Genomic DNA, 21563 nt, shown 5'->3' on the forward strand with positions numbered 1-21563 from the left:
GGTCTTAAAAAATTTCATACAAATCTTTGAGCCCCTGTAATTTTAAAACTACATATTTTTAGAAAAATCTAAAACACCACAGACACAGATATTAGTTTCTAGAATATCTGCAAAATTTCATGGACTTTGGTTGCTTAATATTCAAATGAAATTGGAACTACGATTGTATGAAACAAGTGACGGAGAGAGCCCTGTTAAGTAGGGTAGGAGTGGCAACAATGAACCACTAAAAGTTTGAGCAGTTACCTATTAGTCCACTTCTATAGTGATCTATAATGTACAAAATGCACCAAACACTATGAAAAATGAAGTTTAACCTCATATTTTATATTACTTTTTTTTTTTCTCAAAATAGGAAATTGGTTCACTGCGTACTCAATGAATTGAGGTGTTGGCACTCAGTGAACCGTAGAAGTAGTTTACAGCGAACCACATCTAAACTTCTGCCAAAATATCTCAACTTACTAGAATAATAAAAGTTATTTGTATTATTATTTACAGTAGATATATATTTAGTACCAGTGATGAACAATGTAGGATTTTTTAAGTGTATGTTAGTTTTTAAGGTAGATAAGTAAAGCTTCTTTAAGTTTTTGCTCATTGTAGGTAACACCTATACATAGCGTTCTATAGTGATTTACTGTGTCCACTTGGTTCATTGTTGGCACCCCCACCCTAGGTAGTTACTTACTGGTTAAAATTATACTAACCACATATCACACTAATATTATAAAGGTAAAAGTTTGTATGTGTGTGTGTGCGTGTGTGTGTGTGTGTGTGTGTGTGTGTGTGTGTGTGTGTGTGTGTGTGTGTGTGTTTGTTACTCTTTCACGCAAAAACTACTCGACAGATTTTGCTGAAATTTGGAATGGTGATAGATAATATTCAGGATTAGCACATAGGCTACTTTTTATCCCGGAAAATCAAAGAGTTCCCACGGGATTTCAAAAAACTTAAATCCACGCGGACGAAGTCGCGGGCATCATCTAGTCTTATTTAAATAAATAAATCATAAGTAAGGTAGTAGTAGCACCTACTTAATCAAATTAGATAGTCTTGTAGATCTTCAATGTTTTGAATAAAGGTAAGAAATGATTATATATTTTAAGTCTTTGGTTTCCAAACGCTGCACAGCCGAGTCAGATTCGCTGGCTAATCTTTTACTCGAAATTGGATCTACCTCGGTGGACTGAGTGTTACACGTGTAAACAGTAGGTATATAATTTCAAGTGCGGCTCTTTTAACGATTACTGGATAAGGCGGCACATAAGCATTAGACATGATTTTCGTCTTACTCATGTTCATTTTCAGGCCTACACACTTTTCGTGCGCTGCAGGGTATTGCTGTGTCCTAGCTACATATGTACACCGCTCCTGCGGTCTGTCCGGGATCGCGTAGTATAAGAGCAGATGAAGTCATTAAAGTAAATCCATCTAAATTATTTCTGTACAACTTATGAACCTTAGTGTACGCTTATTTTTATGCGGTGCTGCGACTGGCTGATGCAACCCAGTTCCGAGTTGATGGGTTACTGGAATGAGTGGGGATGCCTGAAAATGAAAACTAACATTTGTGTTGCGTCATTCTCTATGAAGCATTGTTTAGCTTTCAAATCGATATTATTGCGTGTATCTACAAGGTATCTACTGTGAATTAATTTTTCTTAAAATAAGAACAGCGAGCAAAACGAGCTGGCAGGTCACCTGATGTTAAGTGATTACCGCCGCCCATGAACATTTGTAGCACTAGAGGAACCACCAAAGCATTGCCGGCCCTTCAGGAATTTGTTGGTCCGCCCTTTAAAAATTCCATGTTGTAATCTAGTGGGAACACCGCCGAAGGGAGTTGACACCACAATTTGCTTGTGCGTGGAAAAAAGGATTAGGCTTAACAGGCGGTCGAAGTGTACCAGGCACCCAAGAGGTGAAATTATACTTGCGGAGGCGGTGCGGTTGTAAAAAAAGGAGGGTGGGTGAGGTCAAACAGCTCTTCTGAATACTCCCCATTATACAGGCGGCGATAAAACACGCAAAGAAAGCATATGCGGTGCTCCAGGCTTAATGACTTTTTAATTTTAAGGGTGTCTGGTAGGGGGTTGCTACGATACTAAGTGTCGGGCGATGCATACCATGATTTCTAATACTATTCCGAAGAAAATATAAAAAATTACACTTTATATTTTGACGTAAGATTTTTTACACCTTCTTTACCAGTTATCTGCCAAAACCCCATGATCAAAACTTCATAGTCGCTGATCGTTCTTTCCTTTGTTGGAGATAATACGCAGAGAAACTTTCGTTTTTATAAAATAACGAAGGTCTGGCCCTATCGGGCTCTTAGTCTTTAAGTAATTAAGGTTGTAATACTAATTACGCAATTAGACTATGCTGGGGCTGGCGTATCCGAGTCAAACAAAAGTCCCATAAAATTTTTGATAGGTACCTACTTAGTGACAAAAAGCTCTATGGAAGGTCATGGATCGTCGATGACTCTACACAAACATTCGTTTGCACAATCTATCGGACATCAATTAAATTGCATACAAAACATTCATAAACTTCTTTCGTTTTCTATTTCCACTTTTACTTTTCTTATCAAAAACAAATTGAGCGACGCCATCTATTGAGCTTTAATCAAATTAGTACTGTAAGCTTCAGCCTGGAGCTTTTTATTTTACTAACTGCGGAAGTCATAACCAAGTCACAAACTTGATTTATGCTTGTTAAGGAAACCTATCAAAGATGACTCTGACAGCTTTTACACTTGTTTTGCACCTAAAACCCGTGTATAAAACCTGGCTCGAAATTAGAAACGCCCCACCACCGTAGGTAAATCATAGAACATCACTTGAACAAGGCTAAGCGTATATAATGCTGAGGCGCAAGCAACGTAATTCAGAACATTAATTCTTTGGTAAAAGTAGAACGAGTATGTGTCACTCAGCTGCATCGCAGCATACACTCGTGGCCTATGTCTCACGAAGTTCCATTCCGCCACTGACGATAGAGCACAAAGGACCGGCAACACCTCGTTGCTCCGTCAGACCAGCACTGCTGTTGCAGCAGACCCACCACTGGGACATTTCAAACACCGTTAGAGGCATGCTGGAACCACAGCACGGCAATCAACCAGAGGACCACACTGTGAACGGCGGACCGCCCCGTGTCCATCATCCACAGGCCCTCCAGAAGCTAGGGTTCGCGGGGAGAGCAAATCCCTCTGCACGTTGCCCATCCTCAACATCTCCCTGGCCCGTCACTAAACTGGATAGGCGAGAAACCGGTGGGGCAGCCAGTCATTGGATGGGTGATGACTGATGAAACACTCATCACCAACCACCCATCACAGCCACACCCTCTGCTCTTAGGGCTGTGCCCCAAGACTGTATCTACTGCAGCTTCTGCTTGGGAAACTCAGAGGGACGCTCGGACAACATACCCTTTCTGCTAGGTGGCCCAAGCACTGCTGTTACCCGTAACACTCAGGCATCCGAGGAGGTTACCTGGCTGGTACCCTCGTGGCCTTTGTCTGCCTCAACTGCGCTACCCTGCCAAATATACGCTTAGTTGTTGACTGTTGTGTGGTGGTTGTGCGTATTGCTTGCTTGGCCGCTTGCTTTTCCAGCATTTTAACCATGGGTTACCAGGCAGAACATATTGCATTATGAAACAAATAATTGATTGCAATAATGGTTGTACAGGTACATGTAACCTCCATAACTCTACCGTGAAATCTGTTACGTTAAAAGTGGCTTATCCCCGCTTCCCCTCGGTGCGATGCAACATATTGATTTTATCAGAGAAACACGTGGGTGCATAAGCCTAGGCCTAGATTTATACTAGCAAGTAATTCATTGATGAAATAAATAAATAAACCAATAATTTTTACTAATTATATTTATCTTTATTTTGTATCTTCATAAATTTATAATTTAAGAGTAGAAAACGATAATATTTGATAGGGTTTGGTTACCTATATATTTTTTTTTCAAAAATTCACAACGGTACATTAATTTTTTTGTACTAACTGTTTACAGGAAACATTTAGATTTCTTCGCCTTTCTCTTTTTGGGATAAACTGCCCGACAATTTCTACATGGCATGCAGCATGGCAAGTCATCTTCTTCGCATTGTATTTGCTTGCAGGAATGCGTTGCTGGTTTGGCTTTGGCAGGCGCTCGTGGAGTCACTAACTCTACCTGAATATTATTAATATCACGACTTGATTAATCTATAGATTTTATTCCTAAATTCCTATCTTTTGTTAAATTATTGTCATCAACAAATGTAAATTAAAAATTTATAACACCCCCGACAAGTGAAGGTTAAAGTAACAAGAAAGGAGCTGATAACTTTCAAACGGCTGAACCGATTTTCTTGGATTATAGCTAAGAACACTCTCGATCAAGCCACCTTTCAAACAAAAAAACTAAATTAAAATCGGTTCATTAGTTTAAGAGCTACGATGCCGCAGACAGATACTAGATACACAGATACACACGACAAACTTATAACACCCCTCTTTTTGGGTCGGGGGTTAAAAACCCTAATCCACGCGAATGTAGAGCTGTCAAAATATATGATTTGTAGGCAACCTCAATGTTTCCAGTGCGATTGGGCTCGTCGGTTTGCTTGCCGATCTTCAACAAGAACACGTCCTTGTCCGGATGGAGTACCTTCTGCGCTTTTACGCCTTTCGGAGCGTTTTTAGGCGTAACGTTACATGTATTGCAAAGGTTATCGTGAACTTCCTTCTTGCTATAAATTAATTCCGAATTGAGGGTGTTCCTGTTAGTGAGAGCCTCGCAGATGTCGTCCGGTATCTGGTAAGAAGAGAACGAGGATCTGACTTTCTATTATTTAACATTTTAGTTAGCTAGTCATTGGAAAAAATATGTTTTTTTACATGCACCTAGTCACTTATAGTGTTTAGCTTTGTATTGCCCAGTCGATGCGTTTCCGCGCTCTGGAAAAGTAGGAACGAATTACAGCTGTTCTAACTGTCGGTTTTACAAGAACCAAACTCGATGCATCGATTGATGGTATTTATCATATGCACTTGCGGAACGACTGTTTTCGCAGACAAACTGTTCGTTTTAGCTTTTCAGGACCGCGGAGTGCTTTATACCTACATACTATTAGACAATGAAAGCAACAATTCGAAATTACTTGTATGGGAACAGCCACTTAATTAATATGCTAATCTCAAAAGAAAAAATACTTTCTGCTGAATTACATTTTGCATCTTTATCTAACGGAAAATAGCAGAAGACGACTTACATTAAAAACTTATTAAACTGTTTTGAAATGAACCGTGAGAGGATATACTTTTTTATACCATACCTTTAAAAGTATTTAACAAACTTAACCTGAAAATTCAGTCTATTAGCTGGCGCGCCGTCATCTTCCCCGGGAAACCCACAGTTCTCTGAGCAGACTGAACCATCGTCGTCACAGGTACATAGATTCTGCAGCTTTTGTTGAGACGGAGTAAGTTTGGGTGGTTTGGAAGTACTCTTTGGTATTCTTATTTTAACCTTAAAACGGTAAGTAATTTACAATGATATCTAAAAGCAATTGGCGGTTCTGTTAATGACTTTACTGGGATTTTTTTCACTAGTTCTTTGACTAAAAAAATATGCTCTAAATTAACTTATTACAGGACTACTTTCCTATTAGAAATTTTTGCACACTATTTGTGTGATTTTTGTGTGGTGCAGTTTGTTTTCATCTCAACCCAGGAGTATACTAAGTTTATCTGGACCCTATGATGTATTAAATAAATGTCATGGACTTGTACTATTCCAAATGATTATTATACTAGGTAGGAAAGTATGTTTTAATACGAACCTCGTTTCCATTAAACATGGCTCCGATCTCCTCATAAGGTTTCCGTGAGGTCTTACCATCGCCGGCTTTACGCATTTTAGATTATGTTAGTTTTACATAAATTCACTTGTGCAATTTTCTGTAATTTTGATATAAATCTATATATAGAGTTGCAGATGTGACATATTATATTATTCTAGTGTTTACATACTCTTTGATTATTCCCTTTATTTGGCATTTAATTGTCTCAGAATAAAACAGAACTAGGTTTAGATAATTTTATAAAAAAAATTAAGCACAGAATAATAACTATCACTTTGCTATCACTATAAAGTTCTTCCAAAAACCCTTGGGCATGGACATATTACTACTTCTATGTATGTATTATATCGAATATCCCCTTGGGAACCTCTGCGTACCCCACCATCGATCTCAAAGGCGGGCGTCCGCAAGGAGAACCCATTGGATTGGCATACTACCGACCTAGAAGAATATAGAGCTTCCAACTTTTATTAAATATCTTTTCAATATCTCCTCTCAAAATTGCCATTGCACGGACTTGTGTTATCACTGAAATAATTGAATTATTTCAGAAAGACCGCCATGCATACCTTCTACCATAGGCACGTTTAATTTTACAAACACAAAACGACTATAACAGACGATGCCAGTAGAAAGTTATATTTAACTTCATTTTAGTATTACATTTATTGATTCAGATCTTTCGGCAGATTTTTCAATTACTAAGCTAAAATGATTTTTACTAAATTTTTCACCCACATAGAATACAGATTCCCATTCCTCAATCCTAATGCTGCAGGGGTACTGTCTACCTTAATTGGGAAGACTAAGCCATATATTATGCAGACAGCTAGAGCAGTTGATCGTTCAGTGATGCTGGAGCAGTTGAAGCCAACTGCTTGCATGTATGATACGGACCTAATAAAAAGAAGATTGTAGAGAAGGTCGAAAATTAATATTGATTGCTCCAAGCTGTTCGTGCTTAGTATTCTAGCATCTGCCGATTGTGAATAGATATTGTGGCAAAATCAATGACTGGCAAAATTATAGAATTTTATATTTTTATTAGTTTATTGTTGCGTAAACTTAATAATTATTCATAGATTCTTCAAAAGGAATTATTTAGCCTTGAAAGTGGATTTATTTCCTCTTCTTTTTTGGTTTGTTGCAACAGCAAGGATCAACTTCCGGTTCACATTGAACTTCTCTAGTATCCAGGCGGAAGGGGACAGGCTTCTCAGATCTTTTAGGCGTCACCAGTTCCAGTTCCATCTTGCAACGACGGTCACCGTTTGGCCCTATTTTTGCAACCTTAAGCCAAACATAAAAAATATTATACATTTTGTCCCATTGATTTAAATTTATTTATATGGAAGGAAAAGCTGACGGGGGTCTATTTTATTAAAAAATAAGCTGTAAGCAAATTCTCAAGATTCTAGACAGCCCAGTCGATATATCAGCCAGTTTATCATGCTAGACTACCTATTGTAATAAAACTTTAACTGGACAACTTCTGTAGGTGCCTAAGGCTGATTTTAGACTCACGCTCACCGTCAGCGCTCATAGCTCAGCGCGTAGTTCATCAGCGCTGAGGCTCAGCGTGGCTCGTTTTAGTATCGTACTGAACGCCTTACTGTACAGACGACGACAAAAATGTGGAGTGTATTAATTATTGCTGCTTTGTACTACCTATCCCAAAGGAATAGAAACCGGCAATTCGCCATAACTGTACACGCTGACTACATCCGCTCCGCTCGACACTAGAACGCTCATAGAAGGCAGAGGCGCTCGTGAAATGGTCAGCGCCGACAGCTACGCGGCGCAGACGCGCGACGCGTGCGGCCGCGTAGCTATCAGCGCTGGCCACCGTGCGCGCTGATAGCTACGCGTCTTTCAAAAACGCTTCCTATAAGTTTATACATCTTAGCCATCAGCGCCGACGGTGCGCGTGCGGTCGGCGTGAGACTAAAATCAGCCTAAGTAAATATAATATGTTAAAAATTTTATTTCGGCGGCGGAGCGCAGCGCAGAGCATGTCCACGAAGTTTTTTAATCGCGTGACACGTGCGTGAATTTCTACCAGAGAACGCGCGGGACTGCGCGCGGATGCGCGAGTATTCGCACGGGTGCACGATTGATTTTAGATATTATTATTTCAATGAGGACAATGTCGATAATATTTTGACTGTGAAAAATGCTCTGCCCTGCGCTCCGCCATATGTGCGTCGGCCCTAAGACCTTACCTTCAGAACGAACACATCTTTTCTAGGATGTATAACAGCCTGTGCTTTACCGGGGGCGGGCACACTAGTTGGTACTGGGTTACAGAGCCATGGACACGGACCTGCTCTTGATTTAGATTGCTTTGCCTTGGCATGCACTTGTGTACCTTTTGCATCCATAGTTAAACAAATAGGTTCATATGACGCTAAGAAACTTGATTCTGATAACGATACTTGTAAATTTAGATATCTTTATATGTTTATCGTCTATATCTACATCATTATGAAATAATAATGCTTTTCAAAATCGATAAAATGAGTAAAACTTTTCAAAAACCAAAATAACTTCAAACTCTCATATCAAACCATGGATGAAATATATACCTAACCTTGCCTAACTATCAAAGAGTATGTAATCACTAAACTATTATCTCTATGCTTCAAACATGTTTCAAACCATTCCAAAACTTATGTCAACAATGTTATGACTAATTTATGACATGGCATGACACCAAAGAGAAATAAAATTCTAAAGCATAGAGTAGGTAAATTTCTAAAGTTTAGAAAAAGAAAGTATGAATTGTGCATTGACCATTGACGTATGATAGATGTTTTAAGCAATAGAAGTATATGACTTGCTTTAAGAGGGCTCTCTCCGTCACTCGTTTCATACAATCATAGTTCCAATTTCATTTGAATATTAAGCAACCTAAGTCCATGAAATTTTGCAGACATATTCTAGAAACTGATATCTGTGCCTGTGGTGTTGTAGATTTTTCTAAAAATATGTAGTTTTAAAATTATAGGGGCTCAAAGATTTGTATGTGAATTTTTAAGACCGTGTAACTTTGAAACCGAAATTTTAACGGAAATTTGGAAAACCACAGGCATAGATATTAGTTTCTAGAATATGTCTGAAAAAATTTCATGGACTTTGGTTGCTTAGTATTCAAATGAAATTGGAACTACGATTGTATGAAACGAGTGGAAACGAGTGACGGAGAGAGCCCTGTTAACGGAGAAGGAAAACATCGTGCGAAAACTTGCATGCCTGAGAGTTTTTTATAATGTTCTCGAAGGCGTGCGAAGTTCGCCGATATGCACTGGGCCAGCGTGACATACTATGGCCCTATGGCCTTAACCCTTCTCAGTCTGAGAGGAAATCTGTGCTCCGTAGTGGACTGGCGATAGATTGATAATGATAATGATGATGAGTGACCATTTGAGTGACAACCAAGAAAATTATCTTCAAACCCAGTACCCTACACACATCATATCATTTTATTGTGAATCTAATAATAAAATTGATCTGAGTTATGCATAGGAACAGTAAGATAGATTCTTCTAGGTTTATATTTATGCATTTATGTTCTATATGTAAACGTTATGTATTACCATACCATACCATTATAATAGGGATCTACCTACCTTTCTTGGATTTGCCATAGTCCTAAGTCCTACAGGATGAATATTGAATATGGATGCATTTCAATGGTTCTATCCTAACATGTCTAATTTACCTTCATACCCGAGTTAAGACGTCGAGGCCTTCCTTGTCCTAAATTGCGGTCAACACACGACACGCCCTCACTTAGGTAATTTTGTATTGACTTTTATACTAAACTAGCTGATGCCCGCGGCTTCGTTCGCGTGGATGTAGTTTTTAAAAATCCCGTGGGAACTCTTTGATTTTCCGGGATAAAAATTAGCCTATGTGCTAATCCAGAGTATAATCTATCTCCATTCTAAATTTCAGCCCAATCCGTCCAGTAGTTTTTGCGTGAAGGAGTAACAAACGTACACACACACACACATACAAACTTTCGCTTTTATAATATTAGTGTGAAGTGTGATAAAAGTATCAAGACATCTTCAAATAAAACAATTCTTAAATCTTTGTAAGTTTATTTCAAGTTTCCTTCATAATATATGTAGTCGATCAAATTATTTAAGTTTAATGATCTATGATTGATATACTATGGAAAATTAACTATCCGCAGCATGACGAACATGCACTCGCACATGCTTTAGGCGGTTTGCATGGAACCGATGAACAACACTTTAGTGGTAAGCACAACGGCTGCGCGGAGCAACACCCGATGCAAGGGCCAGGCACGCTACTACATCGAACGACGGGGCACGTTTTTGAACGGTTGTAACATGGTGAAATCCTTTTGTGATGCGATTTAATTTTAGGTTGGCTGCGAGACCTGCGTTGACGCTTGCGTCCAACAGGGCAAGGCCGAAGACATGGTGAACTTTTGCACGGCGAAGCACATGCGGGCCTGCCGCAAGGTGCTGAGCATGAGGGTGGTAAGCAAGGCTTACAGGGGTTGCATGGACTACCACAGCAAGTTTTTTTGTAACACTTTCTACAAGGTTTGCACGGCAGTGTGCTACATGGTTGTCCACATGGCTTTTTCTTACAACATTTGGAGTGTTTTGCAGGTCGGCAAACTATCAATTTACATTTTGATGGACGATAAGAACCAGATGGAAGGCAAGATAATGGACATGGACCGCTGCAAGTTGGTGGTCGAGAGGGTGGTGGGGTCCACTCTAACATCAACTCATTTTTTGCTAATGGTGCCCCGGTCAATTTTCTAATGACTATTTCAAATACCCCTCTTCTTGGATTATTCACTGAGGTAACCTTTACTGGCCCTTGTTCCTCTCCGGATGATGCTAATACACATTTTGGTCCTTGACAAGGTTCATTTCCATGAACGGGACATGATTCCTTAGGTCCGATTATTATGTGAGAAACAGTCACCGTCATATCCCCTTTAGTCATGCCTTTTAAAGCTGGACAGGGTTTCAGCTGTTTTTCATCTTTTATAGTCACAGTTTTAGAGGTAACTATAGTGGTTGCAGCTCCTTTTGAAGTCTTACTTGGTTTTGGTTTTGAAACTGTTTTTGATTTCTGCATAGATGTATTTGAATCTGACCCCAAACTCGATCTTGGCGATTTTCTTTCACTTTTTATTGCGTGAGTTGAAGTTTGGCTTGTTTTTTGTAGTTTTGTATGTGAACACGTAGATCCCATCCCCTTTTGTTTACTTTCATTTTTTTTTCTTCCAAAAAAATATATTTTGGGATTTGTTAAGGTATCTGGTACTTGTTTAGACGCACGATATGGTAGTGTTGATACAGTGCAAGTTGAACAGTAGTCTGTAGATATGGCAATAGTACTTGCTGAATGAGGCGATTCGTTTGAAACTTGAAAACACTTATTTATTGATGCTGTAGCTTGTGTACTTGAAGTTCGATTACGGCAAAAGTTGTCTGATAAAGTCATGTATACTGAAGTTTCTTGTATACCAAATAGGCCTTTATTTGTGATATTACTAGTATTTCGAATAGGTGGATTTATGACTGAAGTATAAGATTCCCAACTATATTCCGATTCATTAAAGGTCATTGAGCCTTTATTTGACTCTGTTTTTGAAAATGTTGATTTCAATTCAGGAGCGAAAGTATATCGTATATGTTTTCCAGAAGGAACTCCATGTACAGCATTTAATAATTTTAAATAATCTAAAATATTCAGCTGTGTTTTGTTAATATGTTCTTTGGAGAAGTCGTTTTGAAGATTATGTTTAATATTTATCAATGATTTTTCATTCTTCAATTCTTGATAAGACGGCATTTTCAGCCAGGTACCTACGTGAGAAATAAATAATAAAGAAATGAGATTTTTAGTAGTGGAAAAATTTATTACACGAGTAAAACAATACAGTATTAAAACTAAATTTTGTGTATAGAACTTAAGTGCTTATTGAATTAATTAAATTACTATTTAAAAAAAAAGACTGTGCATTGATCTGATCCGAATTTGATCTTATTTTGAGAAAACAAGCCTTAGTAAACGAATTTATTTTAAAAGATCTCTCGGATACGGATGAGATTAGTGCACAAGTTATTTGCATCTAGAATACACAGGACAACAGGGCGAACACGTTGGCATACATTGCGCAGTGCGTGTATCTTTAACTGGCACCACTTTCTCATGTGTCATAACAGGTGTAATAAATTGATATTCAAGTTTTGTTTTTCTGCCGGGCATTTCGATAGTCTTGCCGATCCTCAATTTTATCACTTGTGATGGAAAATCGTATACAACGCCTGGATAATCTTGTGTTGTCGTAGGCATAAGTTGGCCAGGTTCATCTCTGGCTAAGTCTCCCACTCCATCCGAAGAAAAATTAAAGTGTGCACGTTGTCTGTGGCCAAGGTCGCAAGAATCCGTAGGAATTTGGAACACAACCTTGTTTCCAGTGGGACAGCAATCTGCGCAACAGTGAATATGCATGTACTTTTTTCATCATTCTAAACACAATTTAAGATGAACTTAAAACTGTCTATGTAGTTTAATTATACAATTACGATTGAAAATAAAAATAAATTTAATAGAGTTAACATATGAGTTTGCTTCTATTGACTAATTTGAAGTTGATTTTGCTTTCGGTATCTAGGTCCATTCTACATTCAATGATTTAGAAATATTTTTTTTTAATTTAAACATTATTGAAAATTGTTATTATTGAAAATAGTTGTGGTCGACAAGGGGTGTTTTACAACACATTTTTAGGGATGTAAGATATAATTTTTCACATCATTAATATTTTTAGAGATACCAATTACCAATCCCTAAAAATGTTAAAGTTTTTTCTTTCCCTTTTGTTTTTTTAAGCGCCGAACACAACAACTACAGTCAAGATCTGATTGTAGACAAGAGTTCATTTTCTTGGTCGGAGGTTTTTTATCAGGTCCTTTGGGCGTGACAAGCTCGAGCTCTAATTTACATTTCTTTTCATTAACCATGGCAGTTTTTGCTACTTTTAACACAAATACGTCTCGATTTGGTAACTCAAGATGTGGTTTGCCGTCACCACGCGCCAAAGCTGCTTGTTGACCATGCTTGGCCGCTTGGATGCAACCTTCCGTTGTACAAGTAAATTGTGTTTCAGCAGGTTGTGCTCCTTGACAACAAATGTTTTCGGTTGGAAGAGCTAAACTTATTTGATTCTTTCCACATGGTGGCTCGCATGGTCCGCCGTCTGCAGCTCCTTTAGTGTAAGGACATTGCATCATACAATGTGTTTGACTTATCTTCTTAATGATGGAAGCACTGGCGGGAACCTTTATCTTTAGCTCGTTGCCACCAAGAGTCGTGCCTATTTCCTCGAATTCCTTTGTGCGACCTGGCCATGAAATTTTTTCCATTAAGGTATTCAAGCCTCGGCTAATGTTATTATATTGAAACAAAACAGCCTATGTTTACCTATTATTTATATTTATGCAAAACTTAACAATAGAAAAATGTAGTTTTAAAAGTGTTACTTAGCTAAATATTTAAGTTATATACCAACCTTTAGGTACGTGTAAACAATACTGGTCAGTATTGCGACACACCATTTGTTCCTTGGGCTGTGATTTAGGTCCCGAACAGTAACAAGGATCATCAGGATTTTCGCAAGGCATACTGTTATAAGGATCTCTAGCTGTAAACAAAATCAAGCTATGGAAATTCCAGGATTACGTAAAATATTAAGTTGAGCCTGTTTTCTACACTGGTTTACCTGGCGTACAAACTCCAGTTCCACCTCTTACGTCGCAAGGCTGTCCTGCACCAGTTGTACCACCAACCGACCCTCGTGCTGCACCGCATGCGCACGGGTCTTGTATACTTTGAAAATCTTTGTTCGGTGCGCATGATCTATCGACGATAGCAGAACCTCTCTCATTTCCGAGGTTTGGTGAACCACCTGGTCCTTGGAATTTAGTGATAATAAGGTTGCCAAAACAAGATATACGCAAAAACATGACGATTTCCCCGGTTTCGGAACCATCGGGTCCGACAATCCGGAATGAATCTTTAAGAGCTTGATAGCTAACATTCGTTGGATCTTCCAGAAAGGTTTTGCGCGCTTCCACGAATTCTTTAGTCATATCAATTTCACATTCTCCCATTGTTATTTTAGTAGGGAGACAGCCGCATGGCAAGGATTTATACACTGATATCTTTATTGGATACTTAGCCATGGCTTTCGAAATATCACTCTCAGTGAGAGAAAACAGGCAGGATTTTCCATTGTTAAATGATTTTATAAAAGGACCGGTGCTTTTTGCTATGCATGCTCCGGGCTCATCATCACATATTTCTAGAGGCTCGACTCCTGGACATTGTATGTTGACGCAAGTTCTGAAATCCTTATCAGAAAAACAAGGACTTTTCACAAATACTACTTTATCAATGAGCACCTCGAGGAGGAAGAGGCTATCGTTTTGATTCGGCATTGCTGTATTTAAAAGGGGATGGGAACGTGATACTTTTTATTTTATATTTTAATACTATGTGTTAAACATACCTAAAATTTTGATTTCTAGAAAAACAAAATCAGGGCGTCATTCAGATTGATTAAATCATTTTTAAAAGCAAAGAGTATGTAAATCACTACGTTTAAAAGAAAAAGCACAGAAAACCATATAAAAACTCTTTCAAGCAAGGAGCTTTTATCTAATGTGAAAAGATTGTATCGATTATTATTTAAAAGCGAAAGTTTGTATGTATGGCAGAAATGGTAAAAAAACTAATGGTAAAAAATTAAAAATACCATTTAAATCAGCCTAATTTTTTAGAAAATATTAGTTTTTCAGATAAATGATTAGTTCGAGCAAGAGTAATTATAAATTTCTAGAGATAGCAGCAAGAAGCGCATGCAATTCCTTTTGCAGTATTGAAAATGTGAGCCACGAATTGGACGCATCAGGCGCGTCGAATGCAAATAAAAAATAAATAAATCTTTGTGGACAAAGAAGTTTAACAGTCATTTTGCCTTTGGCCTCCACACTAGAGAACCTGCATCGTGGAGACCTCAATTTTACGAGTAATGAAATTTTTCGCAGAAGACGGCAGCGGAGGTCGGCATTGTCGTCGTGCTGACCATAGATATAGATAATAGGTGCTGATTGCTGACACATTCAATGTGTCTATTTAATAGGAATAGGTAGGATCCAATGGTTAGGTAGGACTTGAAAAACTGAAATCATGTATGGCAGTCCTTCTGCGTATTAACTACTTATCAGTAAGGTATCAGTAATCTTTATATACGTACTACTGATATAAAATAAAAACGGCAAAATGACAACACATGGTTTTATCGTCAAAAACAATATGAAAGGCGTAAAGATCCAACGATATTTTTTTGAAGCGTTATTTTGAGAATTTCCGCATGATACAATTATATTTAACTGGTGGATAATTTTTGTAGTACCAATTGCAAGCTTCATTTTTGAATGGTCGTCCTACCCTGAAATTAAAAATTACAGCGTTGTGAAAAAATATAATATTACTATGGATGATGTAACCATAAAGTCACGGTTTTCGGATTCATTCCTTTACTTGTTCTATAAGACCTAACTACTTGCCAAATTTCATGACTCTAGATTAATGGGAAGTACCCTATAGGTTTCCTTGACAAACACGACGGACAGATGGATGGACGGACGGACGGACGGACAGACAGAAAACAAAGAGATCCTATAAGGTTTCCGTTTTTCCTTTTGAGGTACGGAACCCTAAAAATTGTGGTCTACATTGCATGTCGACGACAATTAGCTCAATTATTATGAACAAGTGTAAATTAAAAATTTCTAACACCCCCGACGATCCAAAGTATTTGAGTTTTCCAAAACATCATTTTCAAATAAATAATTATGTATTTAGGCAACGTCCATCTTGACAGCTTGACATTTGTCTATTGACATAATATTATGAACCTAACGGTTATCTAACCTTCTTTTCTACAAGAAAACTAGAAAAGAGCTGATAACTCTTAAACGGCTGAACCAATTTTTTTAGATTATAGCTAAGAACACTCTCGATCAAGCCACCTTTCAAACAAAAAAAACTAAATTAAAATCGGTTCATTCGTTTAGGCGCTACGATGCCACAGACAGATACACAGATACACAGATACACAGATACACAGATACACAGACACACAGATACACACGTCAAACTTATAACACCCCTCTTTTTGGGTCGGGGGTTAAAAATACCTGTGAAGTTAATTATCACACTTTTACGAAAACGATTAAAATACGTACTCATCCATTGATTGGCGTATTTGTTGTGGCGTCAACGGAGCTGTAAGGTCCGGATAGTACCGCCATCGCTTCTGCATTGAATCCGATGAAGCTGCATATTTATTTCCTTTTGCAGATATTTTTTTAGTACATGTGTGACAATAAGCAGCCAAAGGTTTCTAAAAATACAAAAACCATGCAATATTCTAAGTTAATATTGACTTTGACGACGAACTCTCTGGCGCAGTGGTGACCGCTGTGGTCTTATAAGAGGGAGGTACCAGGTTCGATTCCAAGCAGGGAAATTTGGAATTTTATAAGTTCTAAATTTTGTATGGTCTGGTCTGGTTGGAGGCTTTGGCCGCGGCTAGTTACCACTCTATCGGGAAAGCCGTGCCGCCAAGTGATCAAGCATTCCAGTACGATGCCGCGTAAAAACCATAGGGTTATGGTTTAATAAAAACTGCCATATCCCTTCCAGATTAGCCCGCTTCCATCTTAGACTGCATCATCACTTTCCAACAGGTGAGATTGCAGTCTAACTTGTATTTGAATAATAATAATAGAGAAAGAAAAAGAAAAAGATTTTATTTTATTCAGCGTCTTATTGAAAAAATGTATCGTTATTACCGTTTTATTTTTCCCTCAACACGTTTTACACCTATCAGTTCACAATCAGTAGATCTTTTGTCTTCACTGTTAATGAATAGAAGGAGCCAGCTATTAAAATATGATATTCAAATTATGTCTTGGGATACCTGGCAGTAGTGAATCTGCCTGCCTCTGCCCAGCCATTGAGATAACACGTTCGTTTCACTTTTTGCAATTTAAATACCCCATAACCATATGCTTCCATTAAGAAGCTTCACTTCAAAAAATTGTTAATACTGTCAATTTCTAATACCTGAATATCCCCAGTTTGTTTCAATCCATCACAGGCGTGCTGGCGTCGGTACTTGACACAGTCCAGGTCGTACTGATATGAACGTGGAAACACATCTTGATGAGCTATTGAGGTATGCTGTTATTAGTACCTACTATATAAAAGAAACATATGGACAAACCACAATCTAGTGCAACCATAGAATCTATAGTGAATAACTAGCTTAAGCCCGCGACTTCATCCGCGTGGATTATACAAATTTCAAATCCCCACTTTACACCCTTAGGGGTTGAATTTTTAAGAATCCTTTCTTAGCGAATGCTTACGTCATAAGAACTATCTGCATGCCAAACAGCCCGATCCGTCGAGTAGTTTGAACTGTGCGTTCGAGTACTTAGCACGAAACACCTAAATATTATTAATACAAGTTATGTATTTCAATAGGTTTGGCTAATTTGGTGGAAGATCATGTAGGTATCATACATTTCATTTTAATTTCTGTGGTTATAGCCTGCGAGCGTTGCCAAAGTGGCTAGCGCTTCGAAATACAAGTTATAATTAATAGAAGTACATATACATTCCCATAGTAGAATCCATCTTATCATTCGGTGAAATTAAATTAGAGAAAACATTGTCTGAAATAGATAGCTCCAACATCAATGGTTTCAAAAAAATTGTTTCAACCATTAGCTGTTGTTAGCGCGCTATTGAAATTCGATAAGTACATATATTCGATATGACGTAGGTCAAACTACGAGCACCCATAAAAAATTACTTACGTGGCAAGACTTTCTCCGTAGTCATACCATAATTATAATAAGCATCTGTTAGCGTATAAGCGTTGGCACCTGGTTTGTCCACCCAAAACGCTTTGTCTTTTTGAACCATCTTGTCGATTATAGCATCAGTTAGTTCATTTATAGTTGGTCTATCAAAGCATAAATAATCATGAATAGAGCCAAGTCAAGCGGGAGGTCAAAGGACCGATTTCGTGCACGCACCTCTAATTTTTCGAAGTTCTGTGCATTTTAAGCAATTAAATACATACTAATAACGGCAAAGGTTCTCCATAATGTTCTCAAAGGTTGTGATATTTCTATCTGCACTTGCCCAGCGTGGCGCACTATGACTCAGACCCTTCTCATTTTGAGGGAAGACTTGTACTCAGTAGTGGGCCAGCAATGGGTTCGTCATGACGAATCACGAATCATTACTATTCTCGTTTGGATTAATTCACGATAATAATAAAGGAGTAATTTACGAATCCCGAGTATTTACTATTCACGCTTGGATTAATTTGGATACATATAATTACATATTATTATTAGTCTAAGTTTGGATATTGTTAATTTGTAAATTGGTTGAGTTGAAATTTCACTATAGCCTAAATGATTCAAAATTGCTAGCTTATGGGTAACTCTTAAGGGCTAAATACATAAACTAAAGTAGGAGCTTTCCGTGAAAAAGACAGGCTAGAAATTTCTTATATTATTTAGTAAGATTTTGTGAAACATATTATACAAATGGCCCCCAGTCCCCGGCAGCGCTACTATTTCCGTCCACGGTAGCGGATGTAAAGCGGCTGGCGGGAAGTGGCTGGATGAGGAAGGCTGAGGACCGCGTGTGGTGGCGCTCTATAGGGAAGGCCTATGTCCAACAGTGGACTTCCACAGGCTGATGATGATGATGATGATGTTATACAAGATCCAGTATGCAGTAATGCGGGATCTCGGTCTATGACTGCGCAAGTCTCTGCTTTTTCCTGTGTTAAGTGAATTCTTCAGTAACTCAATAACATAGGTCTTAAAAACCTTGGTGGTACTTCGTCTAGATCTTTTGTCAAAGGCCGGAGAAACTTATTGATGGTTCGCTGGGTCAAATGAGCCGGCTGGTTAGGTGTTAAACTCTCATCAGTTGTTACAGTTGGTGAGACTTCATCTAATGCGTATCTGTGAATTAATCCGTACTAATATTATATCCATACTTTATATTATAAATGCGAAAGTGTGCCTATCTGTCAGTCTGTCTGGCTCATAGCTTTTCACGGCCCATCCTTTAGACCGATTTTGACCAGAGATAGTTTGCATCCTGGAGATCCTATCCCGGAAATCAAAGATTCCCACGAGACTTAAAAAATCAAAACTTACGTGGAGGAAGTCGCGGGCATCGTCTAGGTAGGTATAAATAAATAAATCAACCAACAGTGCTTTCGACAACGAAGCGGAGCTTTTTACGGTAATTCGGGGTGTCGATCGATGTTGATATATGAAATAAGTATTTTTTTTAAATCAAACAATTTCGTTGATAATGTACATACTTAATGTTTACTAAAAGTAAAAATAATTAGGTAGGTACCAGGTATACCAGTCATCACACCACTCTCCTCATCAATCTAGATTCTAGACTTATTAGAGCATTGATCAAAATAAGATAAAATCGGAGGGCGAGTAAAATTTTTATTTAGGTTACGCTACGCCCCTCCATTTTTGTCAGATAAGTCTAGATTAAGCAAAAGAATGGTGTGATGTCTGATACCTGGTGAATGTACATACTTGTCTGGATCATAGCCACTAAACTTTGCGACATTGCTTTGTGGATATTCTGGATGTGGCATATTAAATTCTGTAAAAGAAAGCAGGGAAGAAACAACGAATAGGTAGTACATATATTAAAATATTTCATTATCAACAATTTTATAGGCTAATGAGCCTGGATTTGGTATGGATTTGGTAAGGAAAAATCAAGCCGAAATCTGTAAAGTCATCCTGTTGACTAGGTAGTTCTGATGGACTAAGAGACCAAACCTGCGATATTTTATAAAAGCTGAAAGTTACTCTGCGTATTTTCCCCAACACAGGGATAGTACCAAGATAACATAGACAGTTATACACAAAGAAACTTTCAGTTTTTATGAAATACAGAAGATCTTGGCACGCCCTGGCTCTCTCTCGACAGAGACGACCAGTAATTAAACCAAGGAATATGTACTATTCTCTTGGACTCATGGATGTAATCTAAGATTAAGGAACTATGATGTAATTATAATAATTCTTTTTATACCTTGGACTAGACGATGTGCATAGCGTGCGCATTGAGAATAACTGCAAAAATTCCAAAAATAATAAGAATTATTATTAATTTATAATACTATCTGACTACATCCTTAAATCCATGCCAAAAATAAAAATGAATTCATAATTTGACACATTTGATAAGTCATCCAAGTCACATTATATAATTCCGTAGAGATTATAGAGGTAGATATATTACCATTCATCCAAGATAATAATTGATTATCTTTCAATCTTGACAAGTCGTCGCCGCTGTGAAGAATTTGTTTTCTCATCATCTCACAGAGCTCATTATCATTATAAGTGAATGATGCTTATAAAAATATTTTTAGTGTGCTTAATGCTAAGCGGCTGCTGTAGCGCAGACATGGACGTGTTTGAAAGCCTGTACGAAGCGCAAGAACAGGGGGGTAAAGCAATGGCCTGTGTGTCGGATATTTCGTACAAGAACCCTCGCTCATGCCCGGGTGTTTTATGGCGGCAGTCTTGGCTGCTCGTGCGGGCCTCCTGTCTCAAATATGCAAGCGATACATATGTGCAGAAGGGGATCTCTAACTGCACTAGGAACAATTCAACCATAACGCCATCGAACCCGCAATGTGATGAAGAAAAGTGCATCCGGTTCATAACAGCGGTTTACATGCATCCGCGGTTCCCGGCGATCGACCTGGCCATGCTCCGCCTAAATGCTCCCTTCTCCACCGAAACCCACGCTTTTAGTTATGACTTAGAACTAAAACTAGATAATTGGGAGAAATTCATTACCGATTATTATAGCACTACCACCGAGGGAAACATCCAAATAAGACATTATCAAATGTACACTACTCCCGTAAAAATGTTTGTAATCACTGTTGTCCTCCCTACTGTCTCGTTTGCTTTATTTTTCTTGTACGTTGTGTTCTATACGGGTTCTTCTGATAAGGTATTGGGCATACCATACACAAACCTAACAAATAAGGAAGAAAATCAAAAATGTAACTAAACTTAATAAATTATATCGTATAGGTATTAGTTACTACCATAGTAAATTATTATACTAAGTAGGTACCTAAACTAGGTAAGTACCTACCTAATTAGGAACTAAGTTTTGAGTTTTACCTACTTAGTTGAGGTTTTAATAAACAGCAATTTAATAAGATCACTGTTTTAATTCATCTAAGGGCCGGCGCACATATGGCGGAGCGGGGTCTACCCGCGAATAGAACTATTAGCGGTCTAAACTTAGAATAGAATAAGCTTTATTCGTTGAACCAATACTTAAGAGACAGGTCTACCCGCGAAATTAAAATTTAATTTGGTTTTTCGCAACTTGTAAATTAATACGACAGGCTTATGGCATTCTAATTCCGACCATTCCGACAATGGCAGTATCATCTTCACAAGATTACATAAAAATCTTTACTAGAAAGTGTTCAATGGTTCAGTTTAAAAAATTAGTCAAAA

At 38.1% G+C, this 21563-nt stretch overlaps 5 protein-coding genes across 8 annotated transcripts in view; 1 reads left to right on the forward strand and 4 right to left on the reverse strand.

Annotated features, from left to right (window-relative positions):
* Window positions 1-6803, reverse strand: part of LOC123880129 — a 19005-nt gene extending 12202 nt beyond the window's left edge. Inside the window, exons 1-5 of one of the 3 annotated variants that reach the window (XM_045928071.1) lie at window positions 6610-6803; window positions 5851-5968; window positions 5370-5537; window positions 4596-4823; window positions 3932-4199 (exon numbers count right to left, since the gene is read on the reverse strand). In XM_045928071.1, the coding sequence (XP_045784027.1) occupies window positions 4032-4199; window positions 4596-4823; window positions 5370-5537; window positions 5851-5925 (639 nt within the window). In that variant the 5' untranslated portion in view covers window positions 5926-5968; window positions 6610-6803 and the 3' untranslated portion in view covers window positions 3932-4031. Of the gene's footprint in view, window positions 1-3931; window positions 4200-4595; window positions 4824-5369; window positions 5538-5850; window positions 6048-6312; window positions 6335-6609 lie in introns of those variants that run through there. The other 2 variants (XM_045928072.1, XM_045928070.1) reach the window with 2 other exon arrangements.
* A 105-nt stretch (window positions 6804-6908) lies between these two features.
* LOC123880135 lies at window positions 6909-8446 on the reverse strand. The gene is made up of 2 exons (XM_045928079.1): window positions 8094-8446; window positions 6909-7161 (listed from the first exon to the last, which is right to left on the reverse strand). The coding sequence occupies exons 1-2, from the start codon at window positions 8250-8252 to the stop codon at window positions 6991-6993; spliced, it is 330 nt and encodes a 109-aa protein (XP_045784035.1). The 5' UTR covers window positions 8253-8446; the 3' UTR covers window positions 6909-6990.
* Window positions 8447-9975: 1529 nt separating this feature from the next.
* Window positions 9976-14512, reverse strand: LOC123880108. 2 transcript variants are annotated; one of them, XM_045928026.1, is made up of 4 exons: window positions 13655-14511; window positions 13445-13576; window positions 12772-13276; window positions 11962-12364 (listed from the first exon to the last, which is right to left on the reverse strand). In XM_045928026.1, exons 1-4 carry the CDS (start codon window positions 14370-14372, stop codon window positions 11992-11994), a joined length of 1728 nt encoding a protein of 575 aa, XP_045783982.1. In that variant the 5' UTR covers window positions 14373-14511; the 3' UTR covers window positions 11962-11991. The 2 variants fall into 2 exon arrangements, with proteins under 2 accessions (XP_045783981.1, XP_045783982.1); XM_045928025.1 differs by lacking the exons at window positions 11962-12364; window positions 12772-13276 and adding an exon at window positions 9976-11735 and having other exon boundaries at window positions 13655-14512.
* A 705-nt stretch (window positions 14513-15217) lies between these two features.
* Window positions 15218-20252, reverse strand: LOC123880126. Its single transcript, XM_045928067.1, has 7 exons — window positions 20107-20252; window positions 19599-19668; window positions 18858-18995; window positions 17826-17974; window positions 17068-17171; window positions 16185-16342; window positions 15218-15385 (listed from the first exon to the last, which is right to left on the reverse strand). The coding sequence occupies exons 2-7, from the start codon at window positions 19658-19660 to the stop codon at window positions 15289-15291; spliced, it is 708 nt and encodes a 235-aa protein (XP_045784023.1). The 5' UTR covers window positions 19661-19668; window positions 20107-20252; the 3' UTR covers window positions 15218-15288.
* Window positions 20253-20312: 60 nt separating this feature from the next.
* LOC123880127 lies at window positions 20313-21258 on the forward strand. The gene has a single exon (XM_045928068.1). It carries the CDS (start codon window positions 20425-20427, stop codon window positions 21100-21102), a length of 678 nt encoding a protein of 225 aa, XP_045784024.1. The 5' UTR covers window positions 20313-20424; the 3' UTR covers window positions 21103-21258.
* Window positions 21259-21563: the final 305 nt, after the last annotated feature.

The sequence above is a fragment of the Maniola jurtina genome, chromosome Z (assembly GCF_905333055.1).
Source record: "Maniola jurtina chromosome Z, ilManJurt1.1, whole genome shotgun sequence".
Lineage (NCBI taxonomy): Eukaryota > Metazoa > Arthropoda > Insecta > Lepidoptera > Nymphalidae > Maniola > Maniola jurtina.

Bases quoted from the DNA above. Each gene is read 5' to 3' on its own strand.
- LOC123880135 (XM_045928079.1), bottom strand. From the start codon at position 8,252: ATGGATGCAAAAGGTACACAAGTGCATGCCAAGGCAAAGCAATCTAAA. The intron at 7,162-8,093 runs GTAAGGTCTTAG...GTTTGGCTTAAG, and splicing joins AAGATGTGTTCGTTCTGAAG to GTTGCAAAAATAGGGCCAAA.
- LOC123880127 (XM_045928068.1), top strand. From the start codon at position 20,425: ATGATGCTTATAAAAATATTTTTAGTGTGCTTAATGCTAAGCGGCTGC.
- LOC123880108 (XM_045928025.1), bottom strand. From the start codon at position 14,372: ATGCCGAATCAAAACGATAGCCTCTTCCTCCTCGAGGTGCTCATTGAT. The intron at 13,577-13,654 runs GTAAACCAGTGT...TTTTGTTTACAG, and splicing joins AACTGGAGTTTGTACGCCAG to CTAGAGATCCTTATAACAGT. The intron at 11,736-13,444 runs GTTGGTATATAA...TTTCTCACGTAG, and splicing joins TTGTTTACACGTACCTAAAG to GTACCTGGCTGAAAATGCCG.
- LOC123880126 (XM_045928067.1), bottom strand. From the start codon at position 19,660: ATGCCACATCCAGAATATCCACAAAGCAATGTCGCAAAGTTTAGTGGC. The intron at 18,996-19,598 runs GTATGTACATTC...ATTAATTCACAG, and splicing joins AGTGGCTATGATCCAGACAA to ATACGCATTAGATGAAGTCT. The intron at 17,975-18,857 runs GTTTTTAAGACC...ATGCTTTGATAG, and splicing joins CTAGACGAAGTACCACCAAG to ACCAACTATAAATGAACTAA.